The 23,483-nt window shown below is 49.1% G+C and overlaps 1 protein-coding gene across 1 annotated transcript; it reads left to right on the forward strand.

Moving 5' to 3' along the window:
• Window positions 1-859: 859 nt before the first annotated feature.
• Window positions 860-5,722, forward strand: Irx1 (iroquois homeobox 1). Its single transcript, XM_052160021.1, has 4 exons — window positions 860-1,135; window positions 4,029-5,064; window positions 5,358-5,430; window positions 5,659-5,722. The coding sequence occupies exons 1-4, from the start codon at window positions 860-862 to the stop codon at window positions 5,720-5,722; spliced, it is 1,449 nt and encodes a 482-aa protein (XP_052015981.1).
• The last annotated feature ends 17,761 nt before the right edge of the window (window positions 5,723-23,483 follow it).

Raw genomic sequence — 23,483 nt, forward strand, 5'->3', positions numbered from 1 at the left:
TTATATTTGGAGAAGCTGACAAAGCGCGGCCACATTCCGATTCTCCAAGGGCAAGGGGCCCAGCAATTTCCAGAGGATCTGTTGATACCAAGTGGGGCAAGGGGGACGATGCACCCAGTATCCCAGGTGTCTAGCCAAGTGTTGATTTATCTGAACACTTCAGCCAAATATGTCCCACGGAGGTGCTGCAGCGCCAGCCACAGAGGAAAGAGGCTGCTGTCTCCTGGCCCCCAGGCCTCTTTCCCTGCCACCCCAGATGTAGAAACGCAACCCCCGAGTTGCTTTTGTTAAAAGGGGGTAGGGGAACAGATCTCGGATGCAAAACCGGGTGTCAGACAGCTGTAAACCGGTGTCGACAGGTTGTCAAAAGCCGCGGGGGCTGGTTGGGAAGGAGCCTGCGGCCTCCGGACCCACACCAGCAGACGGGCCGCGCACGTCCATCGGAGGAGGAGGTGGCCCGGCGGGCGCGGGGCACCACGTGCTCGCCGTGAGGGGCGGGAGCGGCCAGCGAGGGCGGGCTAGAGGCAGGGAGGGGGCGGGAGGGGAGCCAGGGGCGGGGCCTGTGCTCAAGGGGATGCCAATCAAAGCATCAACTTCAAATTGTGTCTGAGAGCCCCGCCGCCGAGCGGAGGGCGGCCGCGGCAGTCGGCGCGCGATCTCGGATCCGGGCGCAGCCGGGAGCCGGGCGCCGCCAGCAAGCACTGGGCCAAAGAACAGCGAGCGGCCCCCCGCCCCCGGGCCGGCCGGAGCGCGCCCGGCCCGCGGCCCACAGTCCCCGAGTCGCGCCTCCTCCGATCGCTAGCCGGTCTCTTTGCCCGCGCAGTTAGTGTTGCCCTCCGCCACCTCCGAGCCCGCGGACATGTCCTTCCCGCAGCTGGGCTACCCGCAATACCTAAGCGCCGCGGGTCCGGGCGCCTACGGTGGAGAGCGCCCTGGGGTGCTGGCTGCGGCCGCAGCTGCTGCGGCCGCCGCCTCGTCGGGCCGGGCGGGGACTGCGGATCTGGGAGCGGGCGCGGGAGCGGCCGCGGTCACCTCGGTGCTGGGCATGTACGCCGCGGCGGGACCGTACGCGGGCGCACCCAACTACAGCGCCTTCCTGCCCTATGCCGCGGACCTCAGTCTCTTCTCGCAGATGGTGAGTGCTCCCGCCTCCCGCGCGCCCTCCTGGCCGTACCCACGAGAGATCACGGTGCCCGGGGACAGCGGGAGTGGCTGGCCGAACAGAGAAACAGAGGACCGGCAGGCAGTGTCTGGAAAAGGAGCTAGAAGGGTCCTGCAGAAGGGATCCGGTAGCGGAGACCTCATTCCCTGGGGACTCGGGAGTGCCCAGAGGCCCAGGCAGTGATCACACTGCGGTCTTGGGAGTTTGGAGACCGGAGTGGAAAAGAGGGTTGCGCGCTAGTGGAGAGAAACCTTGAGAGTAGGCCTGAGACCGCGACAGGCGCTGGAGGTCCGGGGCAAAATCGCCCAGCGCCTCCAGTGCGACAGGGCAGGCCCGCCGGGCCCCCGCAGCCAGGGCGGCTTTATTAACACTGGCCTGGTCTGGCGGCGGCCGGTCTCGCTTGAGCGCTGCAAGAGCTTTCCCTTGGGCCCAGAAGACCTTCCTTCTCCCTCTTTGGCAGAGCACAGATCATTGCCCTCGACTTTGCTAAAAGGAACCGGTTAAACCTAGCGGAGTCAGTCAAAAACATCCCAACAAACAATAGACACTGGGAGAGCAGAGAGGTCTCTTAATGGAGTGTGTAGGGACCATCAGAATCGGGGTTAAGAAATACTAAGTTGTCATAAATTCTGGCTTCCGAAACGGTGTTTGCCTTTACTTTCGTAAGTTGCCAAACTTTTCTTTTCATTTGAGCCGAAAGAAAAGCACTTTTCTTCCTGTGTTACATAAGGGAGAGTTAAAGGAACAGTGTCCCAGGGCTTAAAATAAATGGTGTTCTCCCATCTCCTGTCCCAGTGGGTGTCAGATGGGGGTGGGTGTTTAAATTTAATTCTCCACAGGAGTATTGGCCGGTCTGTCCTTCTAAATGATCAATTTTCCTTGGTTTAACTGAAAGGTCGGGCTGCTTAAACTTGAGGCCGCTTGCAAATTGCGAGGCGGGCGCGGGTTTTTGGGAGGCAACCCCCTGCTGCCCTGCTATCTTCTGGATAGTGCAATTTCCAAGAACCCTGAATTATCCAGACTCTAGCAAAACAGACCAGACCATACTCTCTAAAAGGTTGTCCTCCAACTGTGCTGGAGCAAAGCGCCTTTCGCGATTTCCCGAACTTTTCTTGTAGTTTAGAAAGAAAGCCTATTTCTCAGAGGTCTGGCCAGCCAGTTGCCTTTCGGATGCTTCCCAACCAGGAAGAGCAACCCCCATTTTGTTCAGACAGCCAGTATGCCCCCGGAGCGATGAGAGATTTACAAGGTGCCCTTTCAAAAACAATTCCCAGCAGAAAAGAGGCCGAATTTCCCCTTTACGATTACAACTAAAATAATTTTAAAAAACGAAATGTACATTTTACGATGGCGAGGCACAAACGAATTCGGGCCACAGAAACCTCATAGGCGCGGCCTCGATCACTAAACTAATTAGTCAACGAAATAAGCCTTTAGTAACTTTTTTAGGGTTCCGACTTCTTTTTTGCAAACCTGGTAACTGGATCCTTTTTTAAATGGAAGATAAAGGGTGATTTATTTATTATTTTTGCGAGTACATTTTAACTAAAAATTTGAATACAGATGTGAGCCTTTTGGGAATCCTGTCTGTGTGCTTGTGGGGGAGGGGTCTGCTCCCATTGTGGTGAGGTAGGGAATGCCTATAGGAGGTTTTTGTTGTTGTTTAATTTTGTTTTCTCTTTAAACTAAAGGAAAAATAAAATTCGTCCCCTAAGGTGTTTGTGTTATCTCCAGGTTTCCTACTGGGTTCTTGGAAAGTAAGCCTAAATCCAAACCCTCAGCTGAGGCCTAGCTTTCCAACCTTTTATGATCCGGTATTTGGAACCCAAAAGATAAAATTGTGAGTGAACGTCTGTCTGGGCAATTTATGGTAATAATGAGGCCTAATGAGGCTGTTAGAAAGATAAAATGTTATTTACCAAAAAACCTGATGGGATAATTTGACTTGCTGTGTTTTACTACTGATGATAAAAAGAATATTGATTGCAAATAAATCATGGCCTCTAAATGCCTGCAAACAGTTTCTGTTTGCTCGGCTGCAGATCAAAGTCAAACTTAAGAGATAAAGTAACCAAGAAGAGGCCCAGGAAACTGAACCGGTTCCCCTGAGCTGCAGCCTGTGGCTCCAGGGCCTGACGTTAATATTTTACCGGATAAGCTCTCCTTTTGTATTTTTTTTAAATGTGTTTTGTCATTGTTACTGAGGATGACCAGGATTAAATTTTAAATTACCTGTCACCGCTACAGACCTCTAAGTGTGAGTGAACCATTATATGTAGATTAATTTGGGAGCAAAAGGAGGGCCCTGCTTTCATTTTAAATCGGTGCTGACTTTAGACTGAAGAGTGCCCTGGATGGTTTATTTTGATTGAGTCCTTGAGGGTGGGAAGGAGGGGCCTTCGATTCTGAGTGCTTCACTTTGGAGAAACTGTTTCATCGGCTTACATAAAAGGTTCCCCCTCCAGCTAGTGTAAGCTGAACTTGAAAATCTGAATTTTGTGAAAGGGTGGTGTTGGGGGCGAAGGGTTCTGGGAATACTCTGGGAAGGGGTAGGGTTTGTGCTGAGTTCTAAAAATCCAGGGCTTCTAGAAGTTTTTTTCTAGAATGAACAACGGTTTTTTAAAGATCCGTTTAGTGGAGACCAAGTGCCTACAATCCAGTTTAAGACTCCAGCTGCCTTGACTCTCTAAGTAGTGATGTGTGTGTGTGTGTGTGTGTGTTCCTTTTCTGAGCCAGGTGAATCAGTGCCCCCAGGGTCCACAGCAGCACGGGTCTTTCTTTCCTCACTCCTGAAACTCATCTCTCCCCATCTCTTTTCTCTCTCCACTTCCTTTTTCTCTTCTCTCTTGCTCTGCGGTTGCTTCAGGGCTCTCAGTATGAACTCAAGGACAACCCCGGGGTGCACCCAGCTACCTTCGCAGCCCACACAACGCCTGCTTATTACCCCTATGGCCAGTTCCAATACGGGGATCCTGGACGGCCCAAGAATGCCACGCGTGAAAGCACCAGCACGCTGAAAGCCTGGCTCAACGAACACCGGAAGAACCCGTACCCCACCAAAGGAGAGAAGATCATGCTGGCCATCATCACCAAGATGACCCTCACACAGGTCTCCACCTGGTTCGCCAACGCGCGCCGGCGCCTCAAGAAGGAGAACAAGGTGACTTGGGGGGCGCGCAGCAAGGACCAGGAAGACGGCGCCCTCTTTGGCAGCGACACCGAGGGCGACCCCGAGAAGGCCGAGGACGACGAGGAGATCGACCTGGAGAGCATTGACATTGATCAGATCGACGAACGTGATGGCGACCAGAGCAACGAAGACGACGAGGACAAGACGGAGGCTCCTAGGGCGCGCGTAGCCCCTCCCGCCTCTGCTCGGGACCAGAGCTCCCCGTTGTCAGCCGCCGAGACACTCAAGTCCCAAGATTCGCCCTTGGGCCTAGTTAAGGAGGTCTCAGAGCCCGGCAGCACGCGCCTGCTGAGTCCTGGCGCCGCGGCAGTCGGCCTGCAGGGCGCGCCGCACAGCAAGCCCAAGATCTGGTCTCTGGCTGAGACAGCCACTAGCCCCGACGGTGCGCCTAAGGCATCTCCACCGCCACCCTCCAGCCATGCCAGCGCACACGGGCCGCCCAGCGGCTCGCCCCTGCAACACCCGGCCTTTCTACCCAGCCACGGACTGTACACCTGCCACATAGGCAAGTTTTCCAACTGGACCAACGGCGCGTTCCTAGCACAGGGCTCGCTGCTGAACATGCGATCTTTCCTGGGCGTCAGCGCGCCGCATGCAGCACCTCACGGTCCACACCTGACCGCACCGCCACCTCCGCAGCCGCCTGTTCAGGTTTCCACCGGGGTGCTCCATGGTGAGAAGGCCTCTGCGCGTAGCAGTCCTGCACTTCCAGGTACCGAGCCAAAAGGTCGTATCTACTTATTTAGTCCCAGACATAGAGTCCTAGCGATGAGTGAGTGATAGTGGTGGTGGGTAGGGGAGGCTTAATCGAGTAGCTAGGCCTAGGATTCTCTGAGGCACTGACTGTATCCAAGGGCTTGTTCCATGGAAGTATAGAGGCAGACATTGGTCACGGGAAATTTACCTGAGCATTATCAAGGAATCGCGGCGTAGAGACCCTTCCAACACGAGCACCCCACTACTTAACCTTTTCTCTAAGCTTGCAAATCTTCTCTTTCTTCACAGAGAGGGACCTAGTCACCAGGCCGGATTCGCCCCCACAGCAGCTAAAGTCACCCTTCCAGCCCGTGCGCGACAAGTGAGTGGATTTTGCTTTTGCCCTGGGGCGGGATGGAAATGGAGGTGAGGGTCCTGCAGTCGTGAAGGGAAAGCACTACCCGCCTAGCTTGCTCCAGTTCTCTGGACCAGGGAGCCTGATGGGAGGCGGTCTAGCTCCAGCCCGGGCTCTGCCGGAAGAAGCTGGGGCATTGTGGCACTGGATCTGTTTACTCATTGCTGGTGTCTTCTTGCTGTGTTTCTCGTACAGCTCGCTGGCGCTGGCCCCGCAGGAGGGAACGCCTCGGATCCTCGCAGCCCTCCCGTCTGCCTGATTAAGGGAGGGGGGTGTCGTCTTTTACTATTGCGGGGGGAAGGGGAGGGGGAGGGACTGGGGGGGAGGAAACGAGGGAAGAATTAAGACAAATATTTGAGACTTGTGTAAAGGACAAACGTGACGGCAGCGTCAGTGATTCTCACACTTCGCTCTCTGCAGAAAGGGGCTCATCCTGCCTAAGCGCTTGGGGAGGGGGGAGTAAGGCTCAGCCTACCACTCGGGTTGATTATCCGATTCGGTAAATGCCCCCCTCCGTGTTTGTGTCTTCTTTGTTTCTTTTTTCCCCTTTCTGTATATAGCGTGATTTCAGATTGTAAATAGCGCGTCAGCGAACTTGTTTAAATCATATATTTTTGTCTAATAAACTAAATGAAACGATGTCCACGCGGCTGTAGCTGTTTGTCCCTGTGCTCCTGCATTTTGGGGGAGGCGGTGATGTACGCGATCATGAAATCCTGGGCACAGTCCAGGGGCTGTGGTTTCGCCAGAGACTCCTTTGGGAGAAGGGTCTTGGAACAGTGTTTCCACCGAGCTAACCACTGTGTCCCGCGCACAGTCTTTCTGTCGTGGTGGTGGTGGTTGAATTTGTTCGTTTTTGCTCCTAGGCCAGCTTCTTGTTGGCAGTTTAAATCTTTGCCACGCTTAGATAAGCGTTTCTCTGGAGCAGCCTTTCTCAGTACGTAAATGCGTTCAATTTTAGGCAGTTTACAAAAACGATGTTTTAAAGTGGATCAAAATGGGGGAAAATGAAGAGAATTTTCAATCACACTCCCAAAGGGGAACTTCGGGCTCGAAATCAATTACTCACTAGTTGTGTGAGCGGTGCGTTTTAGAGGAGGGTTGTTTTCTAGTCAGAGCTGGGACGTAATGGAGTATGAAATATTGCTCGCAATGTGTTTAGTTACTTGTCTAAATGTAAAGAGGAGAAAACGGAACGTTCTTTTTTAATATTCTCATATAGAAGAGCGACATAAGGTGCGGTTCCGGATTCCGGGGTTCCCTGGGCTTTTGATTCAAGATTCAGGAGTGGCTTCAGAGAAAAGGTGCACTCTGGGGCGGGGAGTGAGTGGTTGTTGTAGTGGATGGGTTGCCAAGGGCACTTCTCTAAACCCGGGTAAGACGATCTTAGATCTTCGACCCCGTGTGCCACAACTGAAGCCCTGACCAAAGGTCCCCCAGCCAGGGCTGGAGGAGGCTGGGAAGGATTGTGACAACAATGCGGGAAGGAGATGACTGGAGGTCCGGCAAGCAGTTTTGGAAACCACAGTGGAGAGTTAGGAGTTTCAGCACTCTTGCTTCGCGGCTTTACCGGCCTGTTGGTCTCGGTCGCACGTATGCACTGTTCTGCAGAGTTGAAGGCGCTTCCAAACCAGAGCCAGAACTTTTAAGACTCTGTTGGCTGCGGGATTGGGATTCGTGGTGATGACTGTGCAAGCAAATAGTAAAACTTCCTAAGATGATGTAAACTGTGGGGAAAACAAACTAAGTGGGGACAAAGTTGGGCAGTCCCCCCTCAGTTTAAGCTCAGCTTTTCCTAGTTGCCAGGAAACTTGCCCTCTCCCCGACTGCTCAGAAGAATCACGAGTGTGAGTGTGTGTGTGTGTGTGTGCTTTCGTGCGTGCATGCCACCCCACCCCCCACCCCGAGTACTCTCGGGAAGACCCCATGTCTTTGACCACTGCAACTTGCTTGCATCAAGGACCAGCAGATACCCCATGCACTGCCAGAGCCACTCTGAATTCAGGGCATGCTGCCTCTCCTCCTAAATTCTTCCCACTCTTGCCCACTGGTTGGGTGAGGATTGGATTTCTGAACCTCCAGACTGGAGAGAGAGAGTTCACAGGTGCTGCCAAGGCAAGAAACTATACCACACGTGGGATCAGGAATCAGTGAGCAGTGCATATTATGTTGATGGAGCAGCTGAGGAGCTGGGCAGTCCAGCTAAGTAGACTTGGGTCCCCTCTGCTAACCTGGTGGGAGCTCTGAGGTCTGAATGGACATGCTCCAGGCGCCCTCTATGGTCCGAAAGCAGAATGGGACCTTGACCCCTGCTGGTGGTGTTTCTGGGGCTCCTTGAAACTCTGGGACAGTTGGGCCTTGGGACTCCCTAGGCAAAAGCATGGATTTGTAGTGACAAGGCTTAGTGCTTGTTCCTGGAATCAATCATGTGTGTGAGCATGTGTGCAGTGTGTGTCTGGGGGCCTGCCAGGCCACTGGCATTTGGAGGCAAAAATGGGCCCTGGACTACAAGCTGTGCTTTCTTTGTCCGGATGGAGTTTGCTAAGTCAAAAATACCCGTTTACAACATCCTTGCTGAAGTTGCATGGTGCCTCATGTTGCTGGACCCTCGTCCCAGAGGCTCTGGAGTGGGTTCCCTGATGAAACTGCGTCTCTGAAGAAACCTAACCAACCATGCCTTGTGTCTGGAATGAGGAATGGGATAGCCAGGCCCCCCTGGCCTGCTACTCAGACCTTCAAAATGTGCTGGGAGATTTGCTCTGGGTGACCGGGAAGCCGCAGCAGAACTCTGGTGGACTCCTTCAGCTCAAGCAGGTAAGCTCCTTTTAGTGTCTTGGAATCTAGTAATTGCCCGCATACCTCCCTTCTATCTCCTTTTGTCCCTGGTAAAATACATTCGAGGTGCTCTGCCACTAGCGTGTGCCTCACTGACAGAATCCCAGGAGCCTAGTCGTCTAGAAGGTGGGACTGAGCAGCCTGGGTCCTTCTCCTGAGAATCAGCCAACTCAGTATACAGGTCAGATCTCAGCCAGAATTTCTTTTCTTCAGTGAAAAGCTAAAAACGAATTTTTAATCAAGCCCCCAAAGCATTGTTGTGCATTGTTTGTTTGCATCTTCCTCTACTGCTGTTACACATGTACAAATATATTGATGTGCCACGATGGGCACCGGGTGCTAGGGAAATTAATTTTTTGGAGACAAAGCAAAACAAAAATGTGGTCTCAGAGAACTTAGAGATACCAACATCTACCAGGAGAGCCACAAGTGTTCCTTGGGAAGATTTTGCTTGTGCAAGACACTTCTACTACACCTTGTCCCTGGCGTCATCCCCAGTATGACCCAACTGGGTGTGGGAATGGGATTCCCCGTAGAATTGGTGGTCTCAGCATAAAATATCCACCCTCCCTGTGAGAAGGACATTCAGTGCCCTGCCCAGACTCTGTATCGCTGAGCTTCTTTGGAAGTTTATGAAGGAGGTGGAAGGGTGAGAAATGACTCTAGTCTAGGGCCCCATGCTTCAATGCCCAGCCCATCTCCTGTGGGGTGAGCATAGCCCCCCCTTGACTGACCTGATGGAACTCATGCAGTCACCCTGCTCCTATGCAGCCCTCTTTCCTTGATCCATTATATAAAAGCACATTTATCTCCCTGCAATATGGAGAATTCATATTCATATCTCCATTATAGTAGTCTGACACTGATTAATGTAATATGGGTCTTGGCGCAGAAGGGCGCCACCGATGAATCATGCCCTGCTGAGTTCCAGTTGTCCTTTGGTTCAGACTTAGGCAGAGAATGAGGAAGGAGAGAGAAAAAGAGGGAGGACAGGGCCAGACACAGCACCTGGGGGTGCCTTGGGTCTGGCTTCTAATCCATCTCACAAATTCTTCAAACCTCACCTGAGTGGGAGCTCAGTGAGGTCCCTGATCCGTTTTTCCCCTCTCCTGGGGGTACAGAGAACCCATATGTGCTTCCATCCTATAGAGGCTGTTTTCCACAAGAAAGGGGTGAGCTTTCCAAGGCTGACACGCGGGGTGGGGGGGGGGACGTTGGAGGAGTATAGAAAAGGAAATGTGTTCCCAAACGGACTGATCATTTGCCAATACTTAATGCAAATGGAAATTCTGAAAATAGGGAAGGAAGCAGAGCCCAGAGAGGGTCACTTGTTGAGTGAAGTGATGAGGGGGAGCAGGGTTTAGGATAGGAGGACACCCATGTGTTTGGAGTATACTAGCCAGAGGGATTTTCATGGACAGACCAATTTCTAGGCATCTCTGACCTCATTTCCAGGTGGAGCACTGTAGGAGGAGTCATCTAGGCTCTCAGGTCCCATGAGTTAGACAGAAGCTTTAGGGTACAGGATTCTAAGCATAATGGGCAGTGAGGGAGAATATGGATGCAGTTCTCAGAAGCAAAACTGTGGGGAGAACACGTGGACTGGAATGATCATCGTGTTAGAATCCAGGGTAGGAGCCAGGAGTCAGAGGAGATAAAGTTGGGCCATGCCCTGAGAATGCTGGTGGATCTTCCCCAGTTTGAGGGATTCCTTTAGGACTTCTAGGTGGGTTCAGGGGTGAGGTGCCCAGAAGGAGAATCTCAGCTCCAAGGCTGCTTGCAGCTGCAGCCCAAAGAACTGTCCTGGTTGGAGTTGGTCGGGGGCATTCAACTGCATGGTCTCCGTGCATATCCTATAGTGATCCCAGGAGCCATTTCCTGCCACCAAGCACCGCAACCTCCAGTTGTGCCCCTATAGAGGATCCCTGCTCTAATTACGGCTTCAGACTGGATCTAAAAGGCCCCCAAATGTCACCACATAGGGCCTGCTGGAGGCCTTTGTATCTTGGGAAAGTGGGACCTGCTCATATGGCTCAGGGCACCACACACCAAGGGATGCTGGGTCATTCCATCCATCCTGGCTAGGGTGTTAAATTCTGGGGGTCTACTGGAAATGGTTTCAAATGGACAATTTCTGTAGCTATGGTCTTTATACCAAAGCAGTGGTAAACTGTGTACTTTTAATATTTGTTTTCATTGGAGAGAAGAGCTCTGGGAGTCACTCCACCACCATGGCAGAGGACTCTTCTGTAGCCTAAAATCTGAAGGTTTTCTGAAGTGGGGCAGCAGAGAGGAGTCTGGAAAAAGAGCCAAATTAGCTGGTCCATGCATGGATTTTTCTGAATCTGCTCCTGCCACAAGGGACCCAAGGGTAGGACCCTCCCTCATGAGACTCCGGAGTAGTGGTATGAGACTTGGTGTGGGAAGTGACTCTGCTGGCCGCTGCTGTCAGCCCATGAAGAAAGAGCTCTCTGTGTCCTCTAGGCAGGGAGATGTCCTTGGGCACCGTCAGGAGGACCAGCTTTTTCTTTAAGCCACTCCTGGGCTATTTCTGATTTCCTTATCCATTCTTCAGCTTCTTGGCTGTATTGGTTGCTAAGGGGATGCTAAGGTTGGGCTGCACAGAGGATAAACTAGTGAACCCATGACCTAAGGCCACCTGTCTTTCCCCGCCCTGACCAGGAAGCTTCTTGACCCACAACCACAAAAGACCAGCCCTGATTGTGGACGAAGCTTAGACTACCTAAACGGAGAGCTCTTATTTTGGATTCTAACTCCAAATTCATCTTTTATTTTCTTTCCTTCCATGTTCTCCTGGAACAGGGAAGAAAGCGGCCTGACTTCTCTAGTTATTTTTCAGTTGGGGAGACAGCTCTTTGTTGCTGTAGAAGGTCACAAGACCGACCAGTCAGAAGACTGGAAGAGGGTCTGCTGGAGGGCAGCTGCCTGGACTGTCTTGGAATCTGTTCTGCACCTCCCACAACCCTCTCCTCCCCCTCCCCATTGGCTTGTTTGTTTGTGGTTGTACTTGTTATTGGCATTTAAGTGTGTGCTTAATTGCTGGTTCCTTGGAAAACCTCAACAATGTCAGGAAAAGCTTAAAATGGGCTGCGAGATGGTGGGCAAGGGCGGCGAGAGAGAGGTGTGGGCTGCCCTGAATGTTAAAAAGATCTCACAATGAAGTGATTAACATTTTTATGAATAAAATTAATCACGCATTAGCTCAGCAGTGCGCACATCTGAAAGCTAAGTGTGCTCCCGGCAGCCCCGTGCTTGCACCCATGAACTTCGGGGGGTCTCCTGGTCCCACTGCAAGCACACAGCCTTCAGGGACTCTAGGATAACAGGAGGTATTAAGTCAGTAATAGATGTCTAATTTTGAGGCACTGACAAAGAAAACAATTAGAAATCTACTCCCCCAACCATTCAGGAATGTAACAAAAGCAGCCATCATTTTGGGGATCACCATGTATTTAAGAAAATCTGAATGGGCATGCCATATCCATTTTCAAATATGCTCGTGCGTGCAGGGCTGGGGCCACAAAGGGCCTCTAAAGCGGAAACAGAGCCTGGAGGCTCAGTCTAGGCCCTGAGGTGATGCCCCCTGTATGGTCCATTCTGCTGGCAAACCAGGTGACCTGAGAGTACTAACTAGACCCTCTGTCTTATTAAAACCTCTGCTCACTCCCAGATAATGAAATGAGATTTCTCCTCTCTAGCACAGTCTCCCCTTTTGCCTGCTTTCTAATCTCTGGCCACTGTGGTTTTGGGATTACTCCAGCAGGCTGTACAAAGGGAGGCAAAGCCATCTGAAGTGTCACTCCGCGGCTGCCGTGAAGCAGCTGCCTTGCCATTTTGTTGATGCCCCCAGCTCATGTGTGCAGCAGAAGGTGAAATCAAAGCGGCCCGTCTTCCTCAGTTCTGCACATTATTTTTCACCGCTGTGGCGAATCTCTCCGAGCTCCGTGAACCAATAAAACAACGGCCCCTGTTTGAGTTGATATATTAATATTTACTGAGGATTTGCAAGGTCGGGGCTAAATGTCAGCAGATTGCTGGGGCAGTCCTGTGGGGAATAATTAAACACATCTCACAGCAGTTCAGCTTTCTAACATCTTTATTAATCTTTTTTTCCCTTCCCTCCTGAAAGAGTACATTGAAATATTGCTTCTGCAACCTCAGAGAAGGCTCAGAATAAGTTTAATAATAAAGCACCGTGTTGGCAGTGTTTGCTCCTGACAGTTTCCTGGGATCTTCCCCGGCAGATGTTTGTGAACAGGGAAGCTCTGATGTGTGAATTATCACCAAGCTGTTGAGATTCTCACCTGACTCACCATCAGATTTATCCTGATCAATTTGCCAAGCACGGTAATATTGTTTCTGTGATTTGATCCACGGACCGGTGGTGCCTGTATGGCTAACTGGGCCTCACAAGGTGACCAAGGGCTGCTTGCTCTCCAGGATGCTTACTTTAACATGATTACAGTGTGCACTTCAGTACAAGTTTGACAATTCTCTTTAATAAGCTTCATAATTAGTGTTGGGATACCTCATTACAAGTCATTGCCTGTAGCACTGCTAGGCCAAACCCCCTTCTGCAATCTGATTTATATTTTATCAGGCATCCTTAGCTGTCTGGAGTTTTTGTTTATATAATGGGGTCCTGCATTAAGCCCCTAGTGTAAAAACACCACCAGGAAACTAATTACTTCTGTGTGGATTCACCACAGATGTGTCCTGCTGATCAGAATGGTGTATTTCTGACTTTGGTCTCCTGTGGTGACTTGTATAAAAGATGAGAGGCAGCAATACTGGCATGCTAACCTCCACTTAGACTCAGTCTGGCATAATTCAAAACAGGGGGTTATGGAGGAGGTTATATAGGTTAGTTCCAGTTTCTGGGGAACACTGCTCCTTCTTGGCCTCCAGATTTCTGCATTGTTGGTTTATACTTAAGGGTATTCATTTACACCCGCTAAGTGGAAGTGCCCTGTGAAGTGAGAAGTTGGGAGTTCAGATGGTTTCTGACTGAAAGATCCTTTTGCAGTTAAGTGTACCCTCTTGGGATGACCTCTCACCTCCTACCAAATTTGACATCACCATTTCTGCAAAGTAGGGCCTGTCCAGCTGCCTGCCTTGGTAGATGCTCCAAGTCACAGGCTTGGGGGACTGTACCTTGGTTGAGTGTGTTTCCATATTGCTGGGCTCTGCACGTGACCTCTGAGCTGTCTACAAGGGGATCCTAAAACTCAGACTCTTCTAGACTCTTTTTTAAGCTACCAGATCTGGTTGTGAATTACTCTCAGTCAGAACATTGCAGGATATTTTTTGACTCTCTACCCCTGGATTAGAGCTTCAACTTGCTTGTTCAGTATTCAGCATGGAGACTCAGTGGTGGACCAGGAACTTGGTGTTCTCAGGTATTAGGATTTCTTTGTTGGTTTGCTCCTTGGGGGAGATCCAGAGTGTGGGCTCTTGCTGCTACTTCTGAAGCTACCATAGGTTTCCTTGCTCATCTCGGCTTTGGTTTGAGTCTGCACGTATAATCTCACAACAATTGGCAGACAGCACTGTATTCATGAAAGAAAAATAAATGAATGATAACTGTAGCAATAATAGGCAAATAATCAGGTATGCTTAGTGCCTGAGAGAGAGGGAGAGTCAGGCCTAACTGTCTCTGAGGAAGTGTCAGACCTTTTGTACAGGTACCAAGAAGACTTAGATAGTGGACAGGTCAGTTCCGAGGCATGGAGACCTATTGAAGGGGGGAAATCTGAGGAGGTTCAAGACTCCCCAGATAAAGAAGACATTGATATTGCCAGCAAATGAAGGCCACCCCAGCTCTCCAGCAGGAACCAGTGCCCAGCAGGAGAGGGGCGTTGTGCTGGATCTTTCCTGCCTGCAGTAAAGTGGGATGCTGGATTCATGCCTGTGCACAGGGAGGCTAAGGTTTGAGAGCTACTCACGTTAGGGGAGGGTGAAATGTAAGGAGTAGTGGTGAGAAGAGGGCTGGCCCTGGACTTTCTCCTCCTCCAGGTGAACTGTAATCTTCGTGCATCCTTTCCCAGACACTTCGCATTGCCTCAGCTGCTGGACAAGAGCTGTGAGGCCGTCAGAGTTCACTGCAGTGTACTTGCATGTGGCCTCCTCCCCACTTCTTTTCTGGCAGAATTGGGATGGATTCCAGGAATCTTCCTCTTAGATAAAGTCATGTTGAGGGGCACAGCAGAACCACCCTGGGTCCTGAGATGCAGATATCCAACCCACAATGATTGTGCGTCACTTTTCTGAGTTAATTGACACTTGAACTAGAACTGGACGGTTCCTAGCAAATCAGTCTTGATTGATGAGACTAATCTGTGGTAGGCAAAGTAGGAGCCCCCAAGCATGGTGTCCTCTACATAGCCACCACTTAGAGTCATAGCAGGCACATGGATAGTTATATACAATCATTCAAAATGAAAGATCTTTACAGATACTCTACTATGACAACAGTCAGAAGAAACATTTTCAATGTCTCAAGGAAGAAGAGGGGTTATAAACCTCTGCTTGGATCTCCAACTCATGATGGGAGCTGAAAAGATTGCCAGCCACACAGTGCAAGTGGTGTCTGCAGCTCCTCTGGGCTTTCTAATCAAGAGCTAGGGGCAACATGTTCTCCCTCCATTTGAAGTTCATTGATCAACTGTGCATGCAGTTAATCTACAGCTGTGCAATACTGTCTTCTTCCTCCTCCTCCTCCTCTTCCTCCTCCTCCTTCCTCTCTCTCTCTCCCTCCCTTCCCCTCTCCCTCTCCCTTTCTCTATCCTTCTCCCTCCTCCTCTCCCTCTCTTCCTCCCCTCTCTCCCTCTTCCTCCCTGTCCCCCTCTCTCCCTGTCTCTCCCCTCTCTCCCTCTCCCTCTCCCTCTCTCCCTCTTCTTTTCTCCCCTCTCTTCCTCCCCCTCTCCCTCTTCCTCCCTGTCTCCCTCTCTCACTTTTCTCCCCTCTCCCTCCCTCTCCCTCCCTCTCCCTCCGTTTCCCTCCCTCTCCCTCCCTCTTGCTCCTTCTCCCTCCCTCTCCCTCCCTCTCCCTTCATCCCTCTCCCTCCCTCTCCCTCCTTCTCTCTTTCTTCCTCCCTTCTCTCCCTCTTCCTCCCCCTTTCCCTCTCTCCCTCTCCTCCCTCCCTCTCCCTCTCCCTCTTTCCCTCTCCCTTCCCCCTCTCCCTCTTTTCCTCTCCCTTCCACTTGTCTCTCCCTCCCCTTGTCTCTTTCTCCCCCCTCTCTCCATTTTCCTCCTTCTCTCTCCCTTTCCCTCCCACTCTCTCCTTCTGCCCTCTCCCCCAGCCAGAGTTTGACTGTCAGCTGTCTTCCTCTGTTATTTGCTACCTTAATTCTGTGACCTCTGAACTTGGAGTCCTCATTCCTTTTCTGGCTACACTGGCTGACCTGACAAGCCTGTGCATGCCCTGTGTCCACACCACCACCACTGGGATGGCAGATGAGCACCTCCATGCCCAGATTTTATGTGGAGGGTAGAGAGCAGAACTCAGGACTCTGCATGAGCAAGCACTTTACCCACTTGGGTCACTTTCTCAGCACCAAAAGAATTTCTCAACAAGTTTGAAACCAGCTTAATCCATGGGATGGAAGTTGATTTTTATCCCCTGGGACATATATCTTATTCCTAAGAAGACAAATGGGGGCAAAAAAAAAAAGCTTTAGTAAAAAAATGCTTCAATCTCTTTGAGCAGCAAATATATGAAGTCAACAACAGAAAATTCTTGATAAGATATGCATCCTTGAATCACAGCACATGGCTTTGCTTTTCCCTAAAACTACTTCCATTTTGAACCCCAAATATTTTCAGAAGTTTGAGGTATTCAAAGGCTATGCCTTGGATACACCCATCCATTATTTTCAGGGGTTGAATTCAACACACATGTTTGTAATATATTTACAGTTATCAAAGTCCCCCATTCACTTCAATGGTTTTTGATATCCAAGCACTCCTTTGAGGCTTTTGCCAACTGAAGGGGACATTTTCTCAGGGCTGTGCTATCTTCCCATCCTGTGCACTGTATAATCTTTCAATTCCTTTGACAATTAAGTTTTTAGCTATATGAAATCTGTGAAATGTATCTTCATCTTGGAAGGAGAATCAGGTGATTCTCAGGGAAGACTGATGGACTCCTCCCTTGTGTCAAGGGATGAAAATGGATTGTCTGTCTTGCTTCCCATCTTCCCTTCCTTGTGTCTTACTTCCTGTCTTCAGAGGACTTTCAGTGCAGAAACCACAGATGAAAACATCACTTGGGTGAGCTAAGGTCAATGCATGGATCTGTAGCATAGCTCACACAGTAACTAGGTGAAATCCTTCTCACAGCCCTAGACAATGCTCACACAAAGCATGTCCCAAAGACTCAGGTGAGCCCATATTCAACCTAGTTCAGAGGTCATTGCTTGTCCATGCTGACTGCAGTTCTCAATAACTGCCAGTCTTCCGCTGGATGGTGAGAGACTGGCTTTTGTGGAAATTTCTTTTATTTTTTTTATTCGTTATATTTTTTATTTACATTTCAAATAATTTCCCCTTTTCTAGACCCTAGAAGCATACTGAGTATGGCTGTCTGAGAACATGCACCTCTTCTGTTACTCAGAAATGGTCCTGAAGAACTGTGCGTTCCAGAATTTGTGTAGTTCATCATTCCCTGGATCCCTTGGGATTGATCTGGTCCACCTGGAAGTCAATTATTATTACTTTTCAATTTGATTCCATCTCTTCAATCATTACTAGAGACCACTGTTTACTTTCTGAAGAATATTTTAAGACAAGACAGGCTGGCACATCACTGACAGCATTATCTGTGCAGATCAGATATGGTGGCTGTCGATAGTCAAAGGCACTTTGCTGCTCTATAAGATGGGATGCATCAACTCACCATTTCCCCTTCCTTCTCATCAAGCCTCCTCCCATCAGAGCATGGAACCTCTGCTGACATTTCTTCTCCTCTATCTGGATGGGTAAGGGGGACACAGGAGACTAGGTATCCTGAGGGCTTTCCACAGACCAGTCTCTATATGTTGCAGTAAGTGGTCTCACACAAAGGGGTCAGCCAAGAACTTAGAGACAAGTGGGCCATGTGTTCGCCTCCTGGGATTCTCAACAGGGGAGGGGTCCAGGCATTGAGTGAGCAGATGCTGATACAGAATTGGGCCATTAGTATTTTAATCCTTTCAAAGATTATTCGTTAAAAATAAGCAAGGTCCTTCTTCTCAGTAGGCTAAGGAAACTGTAACCTACCAAGGAAGGCATGCTTGTTTTCCTTTCCTTTGCGCAGCAGAAAGAGGCTGCTCTTGGGTTCACTGTTAGGTTTTCCATGGCCCACTAAGGTACCTGCTGAGCTATCCAACACTGAAAATGTCATGTGTCTTTGCATTTCCTTTATGGACCAAGGCTCTCTCTGCTCAGTAATTCTGCATGTTATTATCATACCTTTAATGGCCCCAAAGTCAAACATGACTTGCATGCATATGTATTTATTATTTTTCTGCAAGTTCTATGCAATGGGGTTTCCTATTCTGCCAGAGCAGCATGCTGTGTCATGGCCAGGTTCCATTTAAGCAGATGACTTATCGTCAAGATCATCAAGAGGATTGAGAGTGTTGCTTATGGATTTTGTCAGCAGTGTGTGTGGGAGAAGCTGATCTGACCATACTATTCTTGGGAGGGTGCTATTTTAAGACTGCAGCAGAAGTCCTTTCTTTTGAGAGGGTGGACCTTTCACTGCCCCGGATGGAGATGAGCAGTCAGCTGTGTCAGAAAGATGATTTCAATAGGAACTGGTCAGCTGCAGAAGGCTTTCACCAGAAATGCCATTCACTCCAGGAAATGTTGGGAGATATTTGCCAGTGAGAGTATTTCTGCTTGGGTGTTGGATTGGTTGATGTTCTAGACTTCTTTGGATATCTTCCCATTCTAGAACTGTGAATTAGTATAGCAAAGACTCATGAGTTATTTTGTGTTGTTTTGATCTTCATTTCCAAATAGTTCAAGTGAGCATACATATGTGTGTGTTTGTACGGATATATCTGTGTGTATGACATGTGGTACATGTGCATGCCTAGTGTGTGCAGGAGGGTCTGTGTCTGTGTGTGCTGAGTGTGTTTGTGGCTGCTGTGTGTATATGCCTGGGGGGTGTTTGTGCATGCTGTGTGTGTGTGTATATGTGTGTGTTTGCTTGGTGTGTGTATGGGTGTGTGTGTGTGTGTTTGGTATGCTTTGTGTGTGTATGCTTGTTGTGTGTGTGTGTGTGTGTGTGTGTGTGTGTGCTTGGTATATGTATGTGTGTGTGTGTGCCTGGTAGGTATGTGTTTTGGTATGTGTGTGTGTGTGTGTCTGGTATGTTTGTTTCTGTATGCACATGTGCATGTTGAAGTCTGGCCTGGCGTGTGTTCTGTCTCAAGCCCTTTGCTTTCTGGCTGTCATCCTCACTTAGAAATGTATGTCTCTATCATGAACGCAGAGCCTGGGAAAGCCACCAGCCGGACTATAGTAGCCTGTGGTGCTTCAACACAAACCTAGAATAAATGCTCAACCCAGTCCCATTTACAAATGACACAATTGTTGAGTGGGATTGAGTAAAATGGAAAGCAGAAGTAAAAACACAAGAAACTTTGTAGTTGTGAGGCAGGGGGCTGAAGAACCTGGTCCTCAAACGTTCCCTTTGTCCCACCGATCCTGGGCAAGACTGCTCACCGGGGGTCTCCTATCTACTCTTAGAGTCATGGACTCAGTTTACAGCTAAGAACACTGATCACTGTGTTTCTAAGAAGGTAAATCATATGGGGACTTCCACTCTGCTGATCAGGGAGATGGAGTCCAGAAGAAATAGCCTTGGCCTACTCCAAGGCTTGACTTTCTCATGCCTAGCTTAACCGATCTATCAGCTCCAACATATTCTTTTTCAGATGGTCAGCTTTCATGACATGATGTCATTCCCTAGGCCTGGGGCCTGACCTACTAGGTGGTCTTCACTGGCGTTGAGATTGTGCCAGGAAAGCCTCTGATGTGTGCTCCTAGGCACCACGCTTCCCAGGGTTTCTATCCTGCTCATGCTTTGGTCTTCCTAATACTGAGTCTCTTTGTCCTTCCCATTGGGTAGATTGTGGCAAGACAGTTTTTTGCCCTTTGAATGTAAACACCAGGATTCACAGCTCTACGAAAAGGCTGTGAAAACTCATTTTGCTAATAACAGCTGCTTAGTTTCTGGGACTATGCCAGACTTTGGGCATTGAAGATATTCAACATATTCTCATTTGCATCAGGAATCCTATACCCAGTCTGAGTCCCACTCTACCTAGAAGACAGCAGCAACCCAGAGGTGGAGGCCTTCCTGTGAGGAGCCAGTAGTAGGCCAACGGGTCCTGTGGTAAGGGCTTGCTGCTATGGGGTCATTCTTCTTTTATATCTCACAGATATAGTCTCCATAGTCAGCATAGCATAGGTGTTTCTCACACTTCTCTGTCATACAGATGCATTCACTTCTAGATCATTAACCAGGCATATGTGGTAGTGTAGGTAGTCACATAGGGAGCAGACTACTGAGGAAACTGCTTTGCAAGTTCCAAGATGACCAGTGTCACAGTGAACCACTGCACTGGTGACACTGGGTGAGACCCATGTGGAGTTAGCAAATTGGTGGCTTCCCCCTCACAACAGATTCCTGATGTGATGTTTGTCTTTCACAACTCCCATTGGCCGTGCACATGTGCAGTGTTCCTGCTTAACACGCCTCCTTCCTGCAGTATTTTGCTTTCTGGCCCTCTCGTAAGAGCATTCTTAGGGAAATTCCCGAATTTAAAATACGAGCACTAAGCCCCTGGAGATGAGACTGTCTGATGCCATTCTAGGCCACAGTTCTTCATTTCCTGGCAGATATGGCACCCTCTACTGGAATGTCCCAAGAGCCTTCAGTGGCTCTGGCTTCTTTTCCTAGTGGGGAAAATCATTCAAGTAGCTCTTTGCCTTTTGGTCTTAGCACAAACTGAGAGCATTAGTCATCCCAGAGCCTGCTGCTCCCCACATCCAGGCCTGGGCGCGAGGTGTCCTGGGGGAAGCAAAAAGTGACAGAGCTTTCCTGTGGCTTGCCAGGGTCATTTCTTATGTGTTTCAGATGAAATACTTGAAAATAAGAACAGCTAGGAACTATGTGCTTCCAAGTTTGGTTTCAAATTCCCCCAGGTTAAAGCCATGGGTGCAAAGAGTTAGTGTTTCTATACTTCAGGATACAGGCAGGGCCTTGTAGGAATCTTATTTAATTATGTGCAATATTAATGTTATATTGATTATGTTATTGCCTGTAAATCCAGTTGCTTAATAAAGCTGCAGGCATTTTGCAATAAAGTTTCATTTGCAGTCAATTAAAGGGTGTCAAGGGGCAAGGAGCTATGCGAGGGGGTGTTGACACTAAGAGAAAAGGTCCGAGGACTGAGAGGCAGAGGAGCTGCAGAGAATGGGTTGTTTGTGCAGCTATAGGAATGTGCATAGGAAACACACACATAGGTACGCAGGAGGGAACAGTCCCACTGCCCTTATTTTTAGCACAGAGATCTGGTGATTTACAAAGAGCCATCAGTACCTTCGCCTCTAATGCTGCACCAGGGCAGCATCTGCAGTGGGCAGGGTGATGTCCGATTTAAAAAGTAGAAGGAAATGATAACTGCCAATACTGAGAGCATGTGGGGTGGGAACAAAGCATACTTCTGTTGCTAGTCATGTTTGCATCCAAGTCAAAGGAAATGCCACCACCCTTTGACAATCACATCTGCCACCAATATCAGGCCACATGTGGTCCCTCTTTTATCTCCCCACCAAAATCTCATGTCCTGTTTTAGCATCTGATGCTAAATTCAGGTCATCGAGAAGCGAGGGGGATTTACTCTTTTCTGTCTTGCCCTGCAGGGTGTGCCTAAGATATGGGTTCTAATAACCAAACATGAAATCCATATTAATGTTTCATAAGTGACTCTTTGACAGCAGACCACAGGAAATAAAATAGATGTTCTGTAATTCAGAGAGATAACTGACCTTTTCCATCAGCATATGTCATAGGAAAACCATATAGCCGTGCTTAATTTTTCTTATGCTGGGCAAGTAGACCCACCAGGGATGCTTTAGACTTTCTAAGTGAGTGTCCACTCACCTGCAAGGCTGAATGCCTGGTCTCTATGTCAGTGTGCTGTTTTACAGCAAGGACCACTGCAGTGAAAAGGCATCTATTCGTCACAAGTGATATCAAAGGGACCATATTGGGCACTACTAAGATACTGTGACCCCAGTGGCAGCTCTTGTCAGTGCCAAACAAGTTTAAACCACTTAGTAAAATCTAGTATATCGTTCACAGTACTGCAGGACTTACGAGGATTCACTTTACAGTCTGATGATGACTGTCACCTTGATTCAGTTGGGAGTTGTCCAGAAGACTGATGCAGGCCCACTCAAAGGCTTTGCCAGACAGAACAGCTCCAGGGTCTCTGATCTGGTCCACAGTTTAGATCACCGATGGGTTTAAAAGTTTAATGATCTGTTGGGAGGTGGTAGACACCAAGGAAAGGAGGGCTTGCCAGATGGAAATGGTTACTATGGGTCAATATTTGAGGGGTACTCCTTGCCATGGTCACTTCTTGTCTTTCCTCTGCCTGTGCCACATTGTGTCTTCCTTTCCTGCAGTGATGAACGGAACCCTCTGAAACTGTGAGCCAAACTATAACTGTCTTCCCTTTAACATATTGTACTTAAGTCTTTGCTCACAAGAAGGTCTCATGGGCATGCTGTGTTGTGTTTGTGGGTCAGGGAGCTCCCTCTCCTACTCCTTGCACTGCAAGCTTGTCCACTGCAGCCTTTCTCTGCATGTGGGAGACATTGCCCAGAACTCTGTGGGACTTCCCGAGCTAACATCATCTCTGTATGGAAATCCTCAGAGTTTTCTTGTCACACTGCTGTCTGCGTTCCGACTGTTAATACGCCACAGACATTACAAGATAATGCTGCCCCTGGTTGAGACAAACCCTGCTCCCACCCCCACAAGCTACTGACATTTTTGCTTTGGTCTTCTACTCATCCTGATGCAGCTGGGCCACTGGACAGCTCGTCTCTCTGCCTTAGCTCTTGTATGGCAGTAGATATGATTGTCCCCCTTTGTCAGGCCAGCCCAGAGTGGCTGGATTTGTCCACATGATCATTTCATTCACTGAGATAACTTGTCTGTGGTGTCCAGTTTGCCCCATTGCTTGTCCCATTGGTAATAAAAAAAACAGATGAAAAGCATTATCTTGCCATGCTTGGAAAGAATGAAACAAAAATGTTTCAAAGATTCAAAGATGGTATAGGGAAGTAGGCTTAGATTTTTTTTTTTTTTTTTTTTTTTTGGTTTTTTTCGAGACAGGGTTTCTCTGTGTAGCCCTGGCTGTCCTGGAACTCACTTTGTAGACCAGGCTGGCTTCAAACACAGAGATCCTCCTGCCTCTGCCTCCCAAGTGCTGGGATTAAAGGCATGTGCCACCACCACCCGGCAGGCTTAGATTTTTAAAACCTACTTTTAATAATGGTTTTCAAATGCTTAAACAACCCCCGCCCCCTCAGCCTACTGTCCAAAGGCAGGGGAGAAAAGATGGTAAATAGGACAAGGGGATGGGGACCTGCCAATCTTTGTCAGGATCCAGCAGTCCAGTTTAATAGTGTCAGGATACCAAACACAAATCAGCAGCAGTGGCATGATCTAGCAGAAATAATCAGGACTCTGGTGAATTGGCACAAGTCAGCATGAGCGACCAGGGCCAGCCAGGAAAAAGTCTAGGAGAATTTCTCTGCTGTGCATCTCTCAGTGAAGTGAAGATCAGTGAAGATGAAGGCTTGAGACCAATGAAGCGTTGCAAAGCTAGCAATGCAAGTGCACCATCACCATCTGTCGATCTCTCACCAGACATCATGTGCCCTCCCACGGTTCTTGCCTCAGCAAAACATCACATGAGTCTGCATCACGTGACATATCCAGAAAGTTCCACATCCCAGAATGACATTTTCTGAGCAGGGTCTCAGAAGGACTTGGAATGAAGTACGAGACTAAGGAGAGGATGGAAGGCACTAGAGCTGAAGAAACTTCTAGAACTCTAAGGGCCCAGGTGAGAGTTTGAGTTTTCTGAGAGGTG

This window comes from Apodemus sylvaticus, chromosome 16, assembly GCF_947179515.1.
Source record: "Apodemus sylvaticus chromosome 16, mApoSyl1.1, whole genome shotgun sequence".
Lineage (NCBI taxonomy): Eukaryota > Metazoa > Chordata > Mammalia > Rodentia > Muridae > Apodemus > Apodemus sylvaticus.

Coding starts and splice junctions, on each gene's coding strand:
- Irx1 (XM_052160021.1), top strand. CDS start 860: ATGTCCTTCCCGCAGCTGGGCTACCCGCAATACCTAAGCGCCGCGGGT. Junction 1,136..4,028: donor TCAGTCTCTTCTCGCAGATG/GTGAGTGCTCCC, acceptor CGGTTGCTTCAG/GGCTCTCAGTATGAACTCAA. Junction 5,431..5,658: donor TTCCAGCCCGTGCGCGACAA/GTGAGTGGATTT, acceptor TTTCTCGTACAG/CTCGCTGGCGCTGGCCCCGC.